Below are 15,361 nucleotides of genomic sequence, written 5' to 3' on the forward strand. Positions count from 1 at the left end.
GCTTTAGAGTGTTGTTCTTTTAAGACTTCCATACGCATGCTCCACACCTCGTCCCTCTCAGATTTTGAATAGCACTTCAGATTCTTAAACCTTGGGTCGAGTGCTGTAGCTATTTTTAGAAATATCACATTGGTACTTTCTTTGCATTTTGTCAAATCTGCTGTGAACGTGTTCTTAAAATGAATGTGCTGGGTCATTATCTGAGACTGCTATAACATGAAATATCTGCAGAATGTGGGTAAAACAGAGCAAGAGACATACAAATTCTCCCCCCAAAGAGTACAGTCACAAATTTAATTAACGCTTTTTTTTTAACGAGCATTGTCAGCATGGAAGCACGTCCTCTGGAAAGGTGGCTGAAGCATGGAAGTGGCATATGAATGTTTAGCATATCTGGCATGTAAATACCTTGCAGCATCAGCTACAGAAGTGCCACGTGAATGCCTGTTCTCACTTTCAGGTGACATTGTAAATAAGAAGCAGACAGCAGTATCTCCCATCAATGTAAACAAACTTGTTTGTCTTAGCGATTGGCAGAGTAAGAAATAGGACTGAGTGGACTTGTAGGCTCTAAAGTTTTACACTGTTTTGGTTTTGAGTGCAGTTATGTAACCAAAAAAAAAAGCCAAACCCTACATTTGTAAGTTACACTTTCACAATAAAGAGATTGCATTTTAGTACTTGTATGAGGTGAACTGAAAAATACTATTTTTTAAATCATTTTTACAGTGCATATATTTGTAATTAAAAATAATTATATAAAGTGAGCATTGTGTACTTTGTATTCTGTGTTGTAATTGAAATCAATATTGAAAATGTAGAAAAACATCCAAAAATATTTAATACATTTCAGTTGGTATTCTATTGTTATAAGTGCAATTAATCACAATTAATTTTTTTAATTGTGATTAATTTTTAAGACTTAATCATGTGAGTTAGCTGCAATTAATTGACAGCCCTAATTAAAAAACTAACTAATAAAAAATCTTGCAGCTTGCAAGTGAGCCTGCAAATTGTACACCTAGCTGATCTTTGTATCGTGGTGTTCCAATAAAAGTTATAAAAGTTTTCTTTTCCCTCCCTCCTGAGTTGTTTTCCACCTGTTATGTATTCTCTCTGTTTAGCTATTAGCTACTTGGAGCAGGGACTGTCTTCTACTATATACCTAGTACAATGGAGTCTCAATCTTGATTAGGGCCTCTGTATTTACTGCATGGAAAACTGAAATCAGTGGATTCACTCTAGATTTGAGAGTAACATATACTCCAGAAGGATATAAAAGCCTGCAGGGAATAAGACAGAGAAAGTTGACTGTAAGTCTTGACTTTACTTGCTATAACATCGAGAATAAAAGTGTGCTATTATATTTGCATTATCAGCTGTAAATGAAAAAGGTCTTCACATTTGACACTTTAAAAAATTCTGTTTTATTTCAAAATAATGCCGTAGCAAGAGATATTTCCAGTTTTTGCCATTTTATGTGGAACTAAGTTCTTGCTATTGCAAATCTGTGTAACTCTCATTATTAAGTTTCATGCTGTGTTGCACCTGAAAGGAATATGGTTTGTGTCATAAGACCGGTACATTCTTATAGTCAGGAATAACCAAAATCAGTAGTTTAATGCACAGAGTAAAGGTATTTTTTCATTGAAAGTCTTTCCACCATAGCAAGAGAGAAACTCACAACACTAATACCCCCTTCTACTCAAATATACCCCTCAAGAAAAGTAAAAAAGAAACAACAACAACAACAGATTTAAAACACACACACAAACAAATCTTTCCCCAAGTAGAGTTTTTACCTTGAAAATGGAGAAGAGCCAGAGATTCTCTGGGGTCCACTAGGGATTTCACTGTTACTATTGATTTTGTATGGAAGGCACCCATATACTTTTGTGATGGGTACCAGTATGAAACCCTAAGATAGATTTATTTACTTACCCTAAGTTTTGTTGTCAGAGCTGCAATTTTTACTCAGGCAAAACTCCCAGTGATTTCACTAGGAATTTTGCCTAACAACTGCAGAATCAGGGCCATGTTTATTTACTGTATCTTGTTTTTATACGGTTATTAAGTGACCTTTATCATAGAACTTTCTCTGCTTCTGTATGTTGCAGCCCTATATGAATGGTTTTTAATAAATATTATTGGTAATTATTCTTGCCCAGACAACAATCTTTTAATATAGTTAAGAGAGCAAAAAGTAAATGTTCTTTGTCTAAATATATTACTTTTTGAAAAGATTCCTTGGTACTTTAGTGTTTTTAATGCATCAGTATTGTTCTATTCCAGACAGAAAAGGGGAGTGCACTTCATGAAGCAGCCTTATTTGGAAAGGTGGATGTAGTACGCATTTTGCTAGAAACAGGTATACCACATTTCTCATGTGATTTCTAGACTATCAAGTGTCCTTCATATTTCTGATTTCCTAAAGTGCTTTCTTTTTGATCTTCTGTGTTAGCCTAGATGCTTGGGTATAGTTCCTCCTTGACCGCAGGTAGAGATTGTATCTATGTTGAGACTTTTTGGTGATGTCAACTTTGCATATTAGGGGCTCATCAGCTTCCAGAGAACATGGAGTAGACCACCGAGGCTTGGAAAGTTTCTAGCTGTACACTGTGCCTACAGTACAGCCTACTCATGCAGTGAGCCAGTCCTCCTGCTCCAGGGCCAGGAAGTTACCATTCTATCTGGCTTCCACATACAAGACTGACCCTAAGTCAGGTTATTCACCCATCCAAGTAGGTAGCAGACCAGGAAGTAAAACAGGTACAAGGTTAGGCTGAGACCATCTTTCCTACAAGAATCCCTCAAATGTGAAAGAGTCGCACGAAGGGCAGATTCCTGAGACACTCTCAATTGTAAGACGATTTAGGCAGATCAAAGCAGATCTCTCCTCAGAGGATTCATGCTTCCTTCAGATGGATTGTTAAAGAGTTTCCCCCTGCTTTTTCAGGTACCTCTCACCTGGCACCCTACCTGCGCTAGGGATTCCAACTCGTTCTACAAGCCCCTCAGTGTCAGAACAAAGAAAGCCCCTTGTGCAACCTAGAGAAACATGGACTCCTCAAGTCTGGGCCCCTCTTGAAGCAACACTACCTATGCCCTAAAGCGCAGAACTGGTTGCTGCTGCCTCTTTCAACCTTTGTATTTACATATACACAGAGTAAAGCATGTATGACAGTCTAAATTAACTTTATTTTATATTAAGCAAATACTACAGACAAAAAGGAATAAAAGTAACATCTCCACTTAAGGACTCAATGTTTATGTGACTCAGTTTATATCAAACTAGAGGCAAGTTTGAGACCGAAATATCTGTTGTGCTGTACACACAGAAAGAGAGCCAAAAATGTATGGGTTCAGCACACAAAAAATAAAGGACATCAGCAACAAATCCCCCATCCCTCTCCATCCACAGGAGCCTCTGACAATCTGAACTCTGGGGGGTTTCTGTGGAATAGGCTCACTGTTTGAATATAGCCCAGGTATAGGTATTTTGCTATGCCACCTAAACACAGGTTTTGCCTTAGCAAAGAGAATGTGTTTGACTTTGTTCTAGTATTCATGTGCTTGGTACCCAAAGTGTTTTGTAGTTTCTGTAAGGGTAGAATGCTAGTATGTTTGTTGTTGATGTGTTGGGGCATCATTCAGAGAGATCAGAGATAAGGTATATACAACATAACCTTATATACCTTAACTCTTTGTGTCCTGGTTTTCAGAGGTTTAAATTTAGTAACTCTCCACATTCTGGAAGAGTACAATGCACCACTGGGAAACCTTAACTTTGCATTAACAAAGCTTTTGGGTATTTCATTTGTGTGTGGGGGGAGGGAGGAGTGTAAACTAGTTTCTCGGTTGCCCGATGTACTACAAACAAACTCTCCTTCTACCTCTCACTACTTGGCAACAATTACTCTGGCCACAGCATGCAGTGGTTGCATATTAATTCCATCATTCCTCCTGCATCATCTCCTCATTGCTTGTCTCTCTGCCTATCCAGCATAGCTTGATTCTCCCTTCTCAGGAAGAGATTCTCCTACACAGGGAGAGACAGGTGTTAGTAGCCATTTTGTGAACCTTGATGTACTACGTTTATAAAGTGACACATTTTGAGTTACATTTTTCTCTTTCCACAGTACATTATAGTTTTTTTTATTTCAGGAATTGATGCCAACATAAAGGACAGTTTAGGTAGAACTGTTTTAGATATCCTTAAAGAACATCCATCTCAGCAGTCACTACAAATTGCTACGCTACTTCAAGGTAAGTCATATTAAATTGTATACTAATCAAATGAGAGATAAATTAGAATAAAGTTACGGGTAAATTAAAATGTATACTATTCTATTCTTGTGTTACTTCATGATTTTCTTGTGAATTAAAAAGACTGCAGTCCATGGTTATTGGTTGGAAAGTAGATCTCATACAAAGTTCAATGGTTAGCTTTTGTTGTACCATGTTTAAAATTTCACCCTTTTCTCCCTCTGATAACAAAATATAAGACACACTTATTTGTTATGTCATTTGCACTTAATATTACATTACTATTTGTAAAATTAACTTTTGGTAATATCTCACTTCAGTTTCATTGTTTGCAGTGTTGTAGCCATGTTGGTCCCAGGATGCAACAGAGACAAGGTGGGCTAATATCTTTTATGGGACCAACTTCTGTTGGTGAAAGAGACAAGCTTTAGAGCCCCACTGAACTGAAGAAGAGCTCTATCGAGCTTGAAAGCATGTATTTTTCACCACAGAAGTTGGTCCAATAAAAGATATTAACTGACCCACCTTGTCTCTACCAATTTCATTAGAATTTATTACTTTTAAGTACTGTAGAACTGATTGGTCAGTACATTAGTAGTAAAACTGATTGAAAGATGAGGAAGCTACTCCACTGGCTTACCAGAGGCGCGCCAGGCCCATGCCAGTATATGCAATGCCAGCATTGAGTGCAGGCAAATTTGGCATCCTTGAACATCACTGTTGACCCTAAGGCAGGCAAAGCAATGAACATAGCTGCCATTATGGGCATAGTTGTTTCACACAGAAAATTTGAAACCTCTGAGCAGCCTTCTTTGCTCCTTTGAAGACATACTTGCAAGAACAGATTGGATGGCACAGCAGCAAAAAAGCATTAAAATGGATTACATTCTTTTTGATGTTTAGAATTCAGAGCACCAAAAGACATGAGAGACACTGGAATGCCCTTATTCAGGGGCTGATGTACCAGGTAAGACAAGGTTTCATAGTTCAGGAGCACTTCGAAGAGAACTGGTTACTGCATGGAGCTGAGGTTACAATAATATGGTTCTAAAGAGCTGAGACAGGCACCAGGTTTGACACCAAAGTGACAGAAAAAAACCAGAGGAGTGGATGTTACAAAGTTATGCACTGGGATGCTAAAGCCTAGGCTGAAGTGCTTGAGGCAACCACTTAACAAAATATATATGCAACCATATGAATTGAGCATATATGGATGGGTAAATATGAAAAGAATATACTGATCTTCAGTAACACAGTTGGAGCAATGCAGAAATGAATTCTCAAACAGGGAACCGCTTTGCCAATTACAATCAAGAAATGAATGGAACATTCAAAGGTCAATATTTATACTTGGCAAATGATAGTCTATAACATTCAGTTGCAGGGTCAGGCTCATATTCCACACTTCTACAGCCAGGGGCGGCAGGTTTGTATAATTTTTGGTGGTGCCCAGAACAGGTCCAAGTCCCGCCCCCCTCCACCTGTCTTGTAAGCCAATATACAGTAACTCCTCACTTAAATTCGTCCCAGTTAACGTCGTTTTCTTATTACGTTGCTGATCAATTAGAGCAGTAGCTCTTAAACATTTTTTTCTGTGGACCACTTGAAAATTGCTGAGGGTCTTGGCAGACCACTTAATGATCTTTCCAAATGTTGTTTGTACCATTAGCTAACTATTGTAAAGCGCTTTGGATAAAAGTGCTATATAAAAAAACTCCTTAATAATAATTAACTTTTTTTGTTCTACAGATAAAAGCACACAACTCATATTTTAATATCAGTAGTCTTAACCTTTCTAATGCGATGGATGTGCCCTCTCCCCCACCGCAGCAGCCCCCAAGCTGGGACTGGGACGAAGGGGGGGTTCTCTCCCTCTCTCCCCCACCGCAGCAGCCCTTGAGCTCGCGCTGGGCCACAGAGCTGAAGCTGGGAAGGAAGGGGGTCTCTCCCCAGCAGCCGCAGCCCTGTAGTCTCTTTCTCTGGCTGCAGTAGCCCTGCACGTCCCAAATTCCCCCCACCCTGTCTTCTCACACCACTGCCCCCTCCCACCTACCTCCTGTTCCCTCCAAGGCCACCACCTCACCTTACATGTGCATCTTCTCCAGGGTCCAGGCACCTAATTAGTGGAGCCACACCTGTGTGGCTCCACTAATTAGGTGGGTGGCCCTTCATTCTCCACGTGCGGTCGCCCAGGAGTGCACCTTAGAGGGAACAATCCATGGACCTGAATGGAGCTCGTGAACCACTGGTGGTCCGTGGACCACAGTTTGAGAACCTCTGAATTAGAGAACATGCTCATTTAAAGTTGTGCTATGCTCCCTTATAGTGTCGTTTGACAGCCGCCTGCTTTGTCCACCGCTTACAGAAAGAGCAGCCCGTTGGAGCACTAGTGGTGGGGGCTTGGAACCAGGGTGGACCGACAGCCCCCCTATCAGCTCCCCTAAGTTCCCTGTGTGGCTGCCACCCAGCAGACTATCAATTGCCGGCAGTTCAGCTGTCCCTCCCCACCACTGCCTTCTGCTGCTCCTGCCCTCTGCCTTGGAGCTGCTCCCGTGAACCTCCTCCTTGCTGTGCAGGGAGGGGAGGGGGAAGAGGGGTGCTGATGTCAGGGTGTCCTCCTCCCCCATTCCTGCCCCTGCATCTCCACAGAGCAGGGGCAGGACAAGACAGGGCTCAGAATGGAGGGAGCTTGCTGGCAGCAGCTGCTGTCTCAAAGTCTCTCTCTCACACACAGGGAGTGTGTCTCTGTCTCTCTCTGCCATGCTGTCTTCCACCCCCCCACCACCCCCACCCAGCCCCTCCATTGTGCTGCCTTATAGAGTGTGAGGCTGCATTAACAACATGTTAACCCTTGAGGGCTCAGCCAAATGCTAGTTCATCAGTTAGCAGTAAGGCATCCCCTAGGAAATACCCCACCCTCTGACTCCATCAACCAAGCTTCACAATCATCATTGCTGTGTACAGTATTAAATTGTTCATTTAAAATTTATACTGTGTGTATATATAAAATATAATCTTTTGTCTGGCAAAAAAAAATTCCCTGGAACCTAACTCCCCTATTTACATTAATTCTTATGGGGAGATTGGATTCGCTTAAGATCATTTCACTTAAAGTAGCATTTTTCAGGAACATAATTACAACGTTAAGCGAGGAGTTACTGTATATTTTTTAAAATAATGTAAAAATGTGAGGGCTCTGGGGTGGGGCTGGTGATGAGGAGTTTGGGATGTGAGAGGGGCTCAGGCAGAGGTTTGGGGTGCAGGAGGGCTGTGGATGAGCGGCTTGGGGTGTTGGAGGGGGCTCGGGGTAGGACAGAGGGTTTGGGTGTGGGGGTGAGGGCTCTGGGGTGGGGTGGGGCTGGAGATGAGGGGTTTCGGGTGTGGGAGGGGCTCAGGGCTGGGGCAGAGGGTTGAGGTGCAGGGGGTGAGGGTTCTGGCCGGGTGTGCAGGCTCTGGGGTGGGACAGGGCTGGGGATGAGGAGTTTGGGGTGCAGACAGGCTGCCCCGGGGCAAGGGCCAAAGAGGAGGATTCCCCCCAGCCCTCTCCCCACAGGCAGCAGCGAGCTCCGGGGGAGGGCCCCTCTCTTCCCCCCTGCACCACACTCACCTCATACCACTGTCACTGCACTTGCTCCTAGGGTCCCTCTCAGGTACAGGAAGCCCCCTTGCCTCCCCTGTGGTGGGTGCTGCGGGGCGGGGGGGGGGCCTGCCATCACATTTGCACCTCCTGCCTTGCTGCTGCTCCTCACTGTAGCCTCAGTGGGGGTGGGGGGTGGGCCTTCCCCTTGTCCAGCATGGGGCAGGAGCAGTGACTGGGGGGGGGGGGCTGTGCTGGTGGAGGGTCCCGCTGGAAAATGAAAGGGTCTGAGTGGGAAGGGCAGACCTAGGATGGGTGGCACTAGGACCCTGCGGTGGCAGTTGATGCTGAGAGGCAGAATGGAGCTGCAGGGGAGAGACAGAAATGCTCCGGGCCCTGGGGAGGTGCGTGGGGACAGCTAGTGGGGACCGGGGGACACTTGGCGGAGGTGCGTGGGGGTGACAGACAGGGCCGGGGAAGAGACCCAGCCCCGAACATTGCTGGAGCTGGGACCCCGGGCCCTGAATATTGCTGGAGCCAGGGCACCACGGTCCCATACAACTCCTTGCCCCTGTCTACAGCCATCTTCTCTAGGGTCAAAAACCTAAGTAATTGATGGAGTTCCATCAGTCTCATTCTAAGGAACTAAGATCCAAGAACAAGAATCCTGCCCAGATGGTATCTTAAAAAAAGTATAATATCACTGTCATCAGCACAATTACAGAATTTGCTGCTAATTAGAGATGGTCAAAATTTGAAATTTCAACAAAAAATTAAAAGAAAAATGTAGATCATTCAAGAAGAGGACTTAGGTGGCACGGGACCTTCACATTAAACAGCACCTGCTTGAGCTGGCCTTGAGGCCTGACGCAGTACTGAGGCCTTCTTCGGGCTATAAATTGCCTTCCGGTTCAGAAAGTGCTGCTGCCTCCTGTTCCAGGTCAGGGGCCTCTCCAAAAAGGCACAGGAGTCATTCTTTGTTGTCGCAACAAAGAAGATGTTGAGTTGGACCAATCGGGAGCACTACAGGTCCCATGGAAACTCTTCTGCCTCCCATAAGAAGAGCATGGGCTGGCATGGGGCATCTCTGGCATGTGGGATGGCAAAAGTGCCTCTGAACCTCCCTCACTACAGAGCAGGGAGGGCAGACACCCCATACTGTTGATTCCGATTCTGGCCTCTGGGCATCCGTTGAGACAAGTACCAACGGGAATGATGCTGGTGCTGACAGTGTCAGTTACATCAGCGTATCAGGCCGCCGAGGACCTACTCTGCGTTGTGGTCCCATCCTCGCCATTCCAGGCTTCAGCCGCCAGAGTGGGAAGGTCAGGGCTTGAGCCCTGTGGGGTGGAGGGCTTGGGGCTTCTGCTCCACATGGCAGGAGGCGGGGCTGAGGGCTCCAGGATTCAGCCACCGGATTCAGGGATGGGGCTCAGGGCTTCAGCCATGAGGGACTGGGAACTCAGGACTTTTGCTCCACAGGGTATCAGGGCTTGGAGCTTCTGTCCCACAGGATGCCAGGGCTTGGGACTCCGGGCTGCCAGCATTAGGGACTCAAGGCTTGTGCCCAATGGGGTTGGAGGGCCCGAGGCATCTGACCCATGAGGTGGGAGGGCTCCTGCTTTAGCCCAATGAGATGGGGCCGGCTTGGGGCTTAGGGTTCCCGGCTTTAGCACTGTGGGCTAGAGCAGCTCGGGGCTTCTGCGGAGTACCGGGGCTCAGGGCTTTAGCCCTTCAGTCTGACGGGGCTCTGCGCTCCCAGTTTTAGCCCTGTGGGGCACCAGGGCTTGGGGCTCCGGACTCTTGACTTAAGCCTTCTGGGGAATTGACAGGGCTTGGGGCTCCTGGCTGTAGCTCCACGGAGTGCTGGGGCTCAGGACTTCTGACCCATGGGGTTGGGGCGGGGTTGGGGCTCCAGGCTCCTGGCTATAGCCCCACAGGACTGGGGCTCGGGTACTCCCTGAAATGGCTCATGGCCCCCGAGGGGGCTACGGACCTCCGGTTGAGAACCGCTGGTCTAGGCCACTGTTTCAGTTGTTCTTCCTCCCTTGTCATCTCCCTGTTCCTTTGGGGACAGGCTGGCCTGCTTTTACAATGCCTGGGTCTCGATTATTTTGGACAGTTGGGTCCTGGGCTATGACACTGTCAGATTGGGCTATGCCATCCAGTTTCTCTCCACATCCCCTCCCCGTCCCTCTTCTGTGATCCCTCTCATGAGGCACTGCTCTTGAGCAGGTCAACTCTCTGCTAGCATTGGGAGTGATGGAGGAGGTTCCGTGAGAACACTGGTGTTGTGGGTTCTATTCCTGGTATTTCCCGATACCAACATCCAAGAGTGGGATGAGGGCCATTCTTGACCTCCACAGACTTAACAAATTAATCAAATATGTGAGGTTCCGCATGGTCACTCTGTCAGCTGTCCTCCCTGCTTTGACTAAGAATGACTGGTTTGCTGCTCTGGACCTTCAAAATGCATACTTCCATGTGATGATTGTGCTGAGCTATATGAAGTATCTTCACTTCATCATAGGAGATTGCCACTTTCAGTACACAGTTCTCCTATTTGGCCTCTCTTCTGCTCCCACCCAAGTCTTCACCAAATGTATGGCGGTAGTCACGGTATATCTCAGGAGGAAGGGAATCTATTTCTTCCCCTACCTCGACAACTTGTTGCTGAAGGGTGGCTCCAGAGAGGAGGTTCTCACTCATGTTGACACCATGCTACTCTTACTTGACCATTTGGGACTCATTCTAAATACCGTGAAATTGACCTTTGCCCCCACTCAGCACATAGATTTCACTGGGGCCCTGTTAGATTCTGAGAAGTTGAGGGTATTCCTGCTGACCAACTGCTTCCAGGTGATTTGACAGCTGTGCTCAGTTTGCACTCACAACTGTCTACAACAGTCCGTGTGTGTCTGAGCCTACTGAGCCTATTGAGCCTGCCTGCATCCAGATGGTCCAACTCACCACGTTGCACCATCACCCTCTTCAGATGTGGCTCACCCGGCCCTGCATTCTCTGGACAAGTTGGTTTGCCTTTCTCCATCAATCAGTCCTTGCACTGGTGGGAGTCCCCCTGCAATGTGTGCCAAGGTGTACTCTTCACTTGTTCCTCTCTGACCAAGTGTGGTTACCAATGCATCCCGTCTGGGTTGGGGAACACATCTGGACTCATTGAGTATGCAGGGTCTGTGGTCGGCACAGGAGGTCTCACTTCACATCAGTGTGCTGAAGCTTCAGACCATCCTCAAAGTGTGTCGTGCCCCTTGGGACCACATCAGGCATTCAGTGGTTTGCATACTTATGGACAATACCACCGTGATGTACGATGTGAACAAACAAGGGGGAGCTCACTCCAGATCACTCTGCCTGGAGGCGATCACGCTGTGGCAGGTCTGCATCAAAGAGGACATCACCCTGATAGGTGTCCACTTGCCAGGGGTCTAGAATTGTCTTGTGGATCATCTGAGCAGGGTTTTCTCCCCTAGCCACAAGTGGTCCCTGAAGATAGAGGTCCTTCAGATGATGTTCACAATATGGGACATCCTCATGATCGATCTCTTTGTGATGAGGGAAAAAAAGCAAGTGTCACCAATTCTGCTCTCGGGAGGGGCTCAGCCTGGGCTCCCTCTCCAATGCTTTCCACTGCAGCTGGTAGTCGACTCTGCTGTACTTGTCCCTCCTGTCCTGATCCTTCCACAGGTCATTGCCCAGGTGTGGCCAAGGCAGCACTAGTTCTTGGACCTTCTTGCTCTGGTGGTTCAACTTCACAAACCAATTCCTCTCCTTCCCAATCTCCTCACACAGGGCAGCGGGCACACCCAACATCCAGCAAGCAGCTCCCTGCACCTTATGGTGTGGCTGTGAATGGCTGAATGAGAAGGAATGGCATAGCTGCTATCAAACAGGTTGTACTTAACAGTAGGAAGACTTCCACTAGAATCGCCTACTTGGCAAAGTGGATAAGGTTTTCCATGTGGTCCTTCGCTTGTGGGATCCATCTGGTGGGGGCTTCCATCCAGAACATCTTGGAGTACCTGCTACATCTGCAGGAATCAGGCTTGGCACACAGTTCTCGGAGAGTTAACTTGGCAGCGATATTTACGTTTCATCCTCCTATGCAAGGAGAGTCGGTTTTCTCCAACACCATGGTGATGAGATTTCTGAAAGAAGTTCTCTGTCTACATTCTCCAATTCAAGAGCTGGTCCCCTTGTGGGATCTGAACACTGTGTTAACAGGTCTAATGGGGCCTCCATTGGAGCCCATTGGAGCCCTTCCTGCCCGCTGCCCCTCCTGTCTCAGAAAATTGAATTCTTGATAGCCATTACCTCTGCCAAGAGCGTGTGTGAGTTGCAGGCCCTGATGGTGGGGCCTCCTTAATATGCAGTTCTCCAGGGACAAGGTTACGCACCAGCCATACCCAAAGTTTGTATCCAAGCAGGTTTCTCAGTTTCATTTAAACCAGGCAGTGTATTTGCCTGTATTTTTTCCCGAGCCACATTCCTCCACGCAGGAGCAACATTTCTATATGCTAGTATTTAGACACTGTTTAGCCATCTATCTGAACAGCCTCACTCCTGGACTTGTTCCTCCTCCTGGTTACTCTGGGGATTAGCTCCAGGCCAATGCCCCCATTCATGGTTTGCACACCATGGCTTTGGCTCTCCTTCCGGCCCACAGCTCCTCTCTCAGCCTCAGGAACTGCCACATCCTTTTCATGACTCAGCCCTCTGGCTAGGTCACTCTGTGTTTCCCCCTTCTGGAGAGGGGGAGTATAACTGTCTAATAGTCCAGCCACTTCCTCAGTGGCGAGTGTGGGGAACTGGGCCTGCCCGCTACTCTGGGTCCTGACCCAGAGACCATATGGATAGCAGCCTCTTGCTTCGACTCTTTAAATTCTCCCTATGCTGCTATGTCTCCCTGGGCCACTTTCCCATGCCCCCAGTACCTTTTTGCCCTTGCCTCAGGGCATGCAACTACCAATCCCAGTAGCCAGCAAGGAGCTCCCTCTTGCTCCCCGGTCCCTGCCAGCAGTTGCTCTGTCCCAGGTGCTGCAGGTCTCTCAGACTGCTAGAGACACAGTCCTCACTTCTTGACCTCTCAGCAGTGACTGACTCTGCTCTGCCCTGCAGCTCTTCTTATATGGGCCTATTGGCCCCACGGCTGCTTCGTGCAGACCTTCTCTGATTGGCTGCGCTGCACACAGCCTCTCTATGCTACTTGGAGGACTCACCTCCACTGCTGCTTTCTGGGGCATGGTATGGTAGGACCCCAGGGCCTCCTTTAACCCCTTCCACTCCTATGTGGGATGGACACCCTATCATAGGTGTGATTCCCCTGCTTTGTATACGCATACTCATGCTAGGCACTGTAAATTGTGCTAGTGTGAGTGTAAATAGCAGCAAAGTGTGAGTGTAAATAGCAGCATAGCCACAATAGCACATTTAGCAGGAGAAGAGGCAAGGCAGAGCCGAACCATGTACAAACCCACCTAAAACCAGTGAGTATGTACTTGGCACAGCTCAGCCATGCCTCTGCTGCTGCTTCCTATGCTACCAAGGCTACACTGCTTTGTATTTTAGCCAGTGTGAGTATGTGTACACAAGCAGAGGAATCACATCCCTAGCTCATAGTGTAGATATAGGCCTTCTCTTACATGAATAAAGAAAAGGCCTATCATTCTTGACAAGATCATGGTACTCCTGCAAGAAGGTCTCCAATATTTGAAAATCAAAGATGAAAGTTTCTGTGGGAACGGTGGCCTCAGTTATCATGCAACCGTTCCCAAAGGGGTTTTTGAGAATTTGTGTGTTTAAAACAAGTAAAAAATGTTGCATATAAGAATTTTGAAGAGATTCTAGTAGTGGCTGTGATATTTTTACCTCACAGTCTTTTCCATCATTTTGATTAATTCAAGCTCTTGCACCAACAGTTTTATTGTGTCCCTCATTTGGGGTCTTTGTTTCATTTTGTGTTCAATATATGAGACTTGGGTGGTAGAGGAGTTTGCCCACATCTGCAAAAAGGTCTGCCCATTTTGTGCTAGAAAGAAAACTGATTAAATCACTTGCAAAAGCAGTCAAATACAAAATGATCAAACTACACATCTGTTTAAGTATTCTGTTGTAGTTATTAATCCTAGATGGATTGAATGGAAATGACAGTTCAATTTCTAAATATTTCCCATATGCTAGATGGAGTCATTTTCTGTGGTTTGTGTAGATGTGAGTTGCGTAGAACTTCAGAGTTAAAACAAAAATCGGAACTACTTATTGCAGTTTAATTGTCTTCACTTGCTGCTGAACAAATGCCTTTGTAGGCATTCTCCATTCAAACACTAAAATATCAGGATTTGCCAAGTAAGGCCAGTTTACTGGATATTTATTCAATGGATATAGCAAAATGATATAATTAAATATTGAAGTAGTTAACAGTGCTGGCATTTAGGGAATTATAATTAGGCTTTGAAGATGAAAGGAATTCTGCCAAGGCGGGGAGACCTAAAATTAAACCAACCAGCTGTGTTTTAGTTTTAGCACATGCTAATATGATGCAGGTGCATGTTGGACCATCCTTTAACTCTTCTCTGCAGCCTGCCCTACCCTATATTAGAATCCTTCTCTTTGACTAATTCAGGCAACAGGATTCTTGCTATTATGAAAAAAGGAGACAGTAAGCAGGCAGATCAGAGAAAAGAATGTGTTTTCCCACAAATGCAAAGAAAATAAATTTTCTTTCGATTGGTGTAGGATTATACAGTACAATGGTGAGGCCTATTCTACCTTCTTACTCTTTACTCTCATTGTAAACAATAGGACTGATTCCAGAGCAAGAGACTATGCAACATGAGCAGTAGAGGGCAGAATGTGTTCTTGAAATTGCAGATTTCTTTAAGTTCCAGATTTCTATTTATTATTATAATTATTATTATGGTGATATTACGGGAATAACTATGCTTACCTTGTTTTATAAGTGCTTTGAGATGTACTCTCCTACAGGAGCTAGATATCATTATTGTTATTATTATTTATTTGTATTTTCTGTAGAGCCTAGGAGCCCCAGAGGGACCAGGACACCACTGTGCTAGGCACTGTACAAACACATGACAAAAAGACAAAGATTTTACAATATGTTTGACCCAAAGATTTTACAGCCTAAGAACTTGTCTACATGAACAATATGTTTGCAGCATGCTAGGGTGTGAATCTACTCTGCATTAGCCTGCCGTGAACTAATTGTCCATGTGCACACTCCTGATGAGCATTATTGTTTGTTAATATGCTTTGATCTAGTCCTGTTTCAAAGAGGACTAGTTTGACAGTTCTTTTCCTGTAACATAATGTGTGTGTGTGTGTGTGTGTGTGTGTGTGTGTGTGTGTATAGGGTTTTCTTACTTGTCGTTTCTCTGTTTGTGGGTTTTCTATTCACCACTGGTCACTGGGTTTCAAGCTTCTTCCTCCAGGCCTGTGCCAGTGAGCAGACCTGCTCAATAGCTCCTGAAGTGCTTGGGAGAG

At 45.7% G+C, this 15,361-nt stretch overlaps 1 protein-coding gene across 6 annotated transcripts in view; it reads left to right on the top strand.

Moving 5' to 3' along the window:
- The window catches only part of ANKS1B (ankyrin repeat and sterile alpha motif domain containing 1B), a 754,695-nt gene that overhangs the window by 138,500 nt on the left and 600,834 nt on the right, over window positions 1-15,361 (top strand). For all 6 annotated transcript variants that reach the window (XM_077807668.1, XM_077807665.1, XM_077807666.1 and 3 more), the window contains exons 5-6: window positions 2,293-2,368; window positions 4,165-4,266. In XM_077807668.1, coding sequence (XP_077663794.1) covers window positions 2,293-2,368; window positions 4,165-4,266 — 178 coding nt within the window. The remainder of the gene's footprint in view (window positions 1-2,292; window positions 2,369-4,164; window positions 4,267-15,361) is intronic.

Source organism: Eretmochelys imbricata, chromosome 1 (genome assembly GCF_965152235.1).
Source record: "Eretmochelys imbricata isolate rEreImb1 chromosome 1, rEreImb1.hap1, whole genome shotgun sequence".
Classification (NCBI taxonomy): domain Eukaryota; kingdom Metazoa; phylum Chordata; order Testudines; family Cheloniidae; genus Eretmochelys; species Eretmochelys imbricata.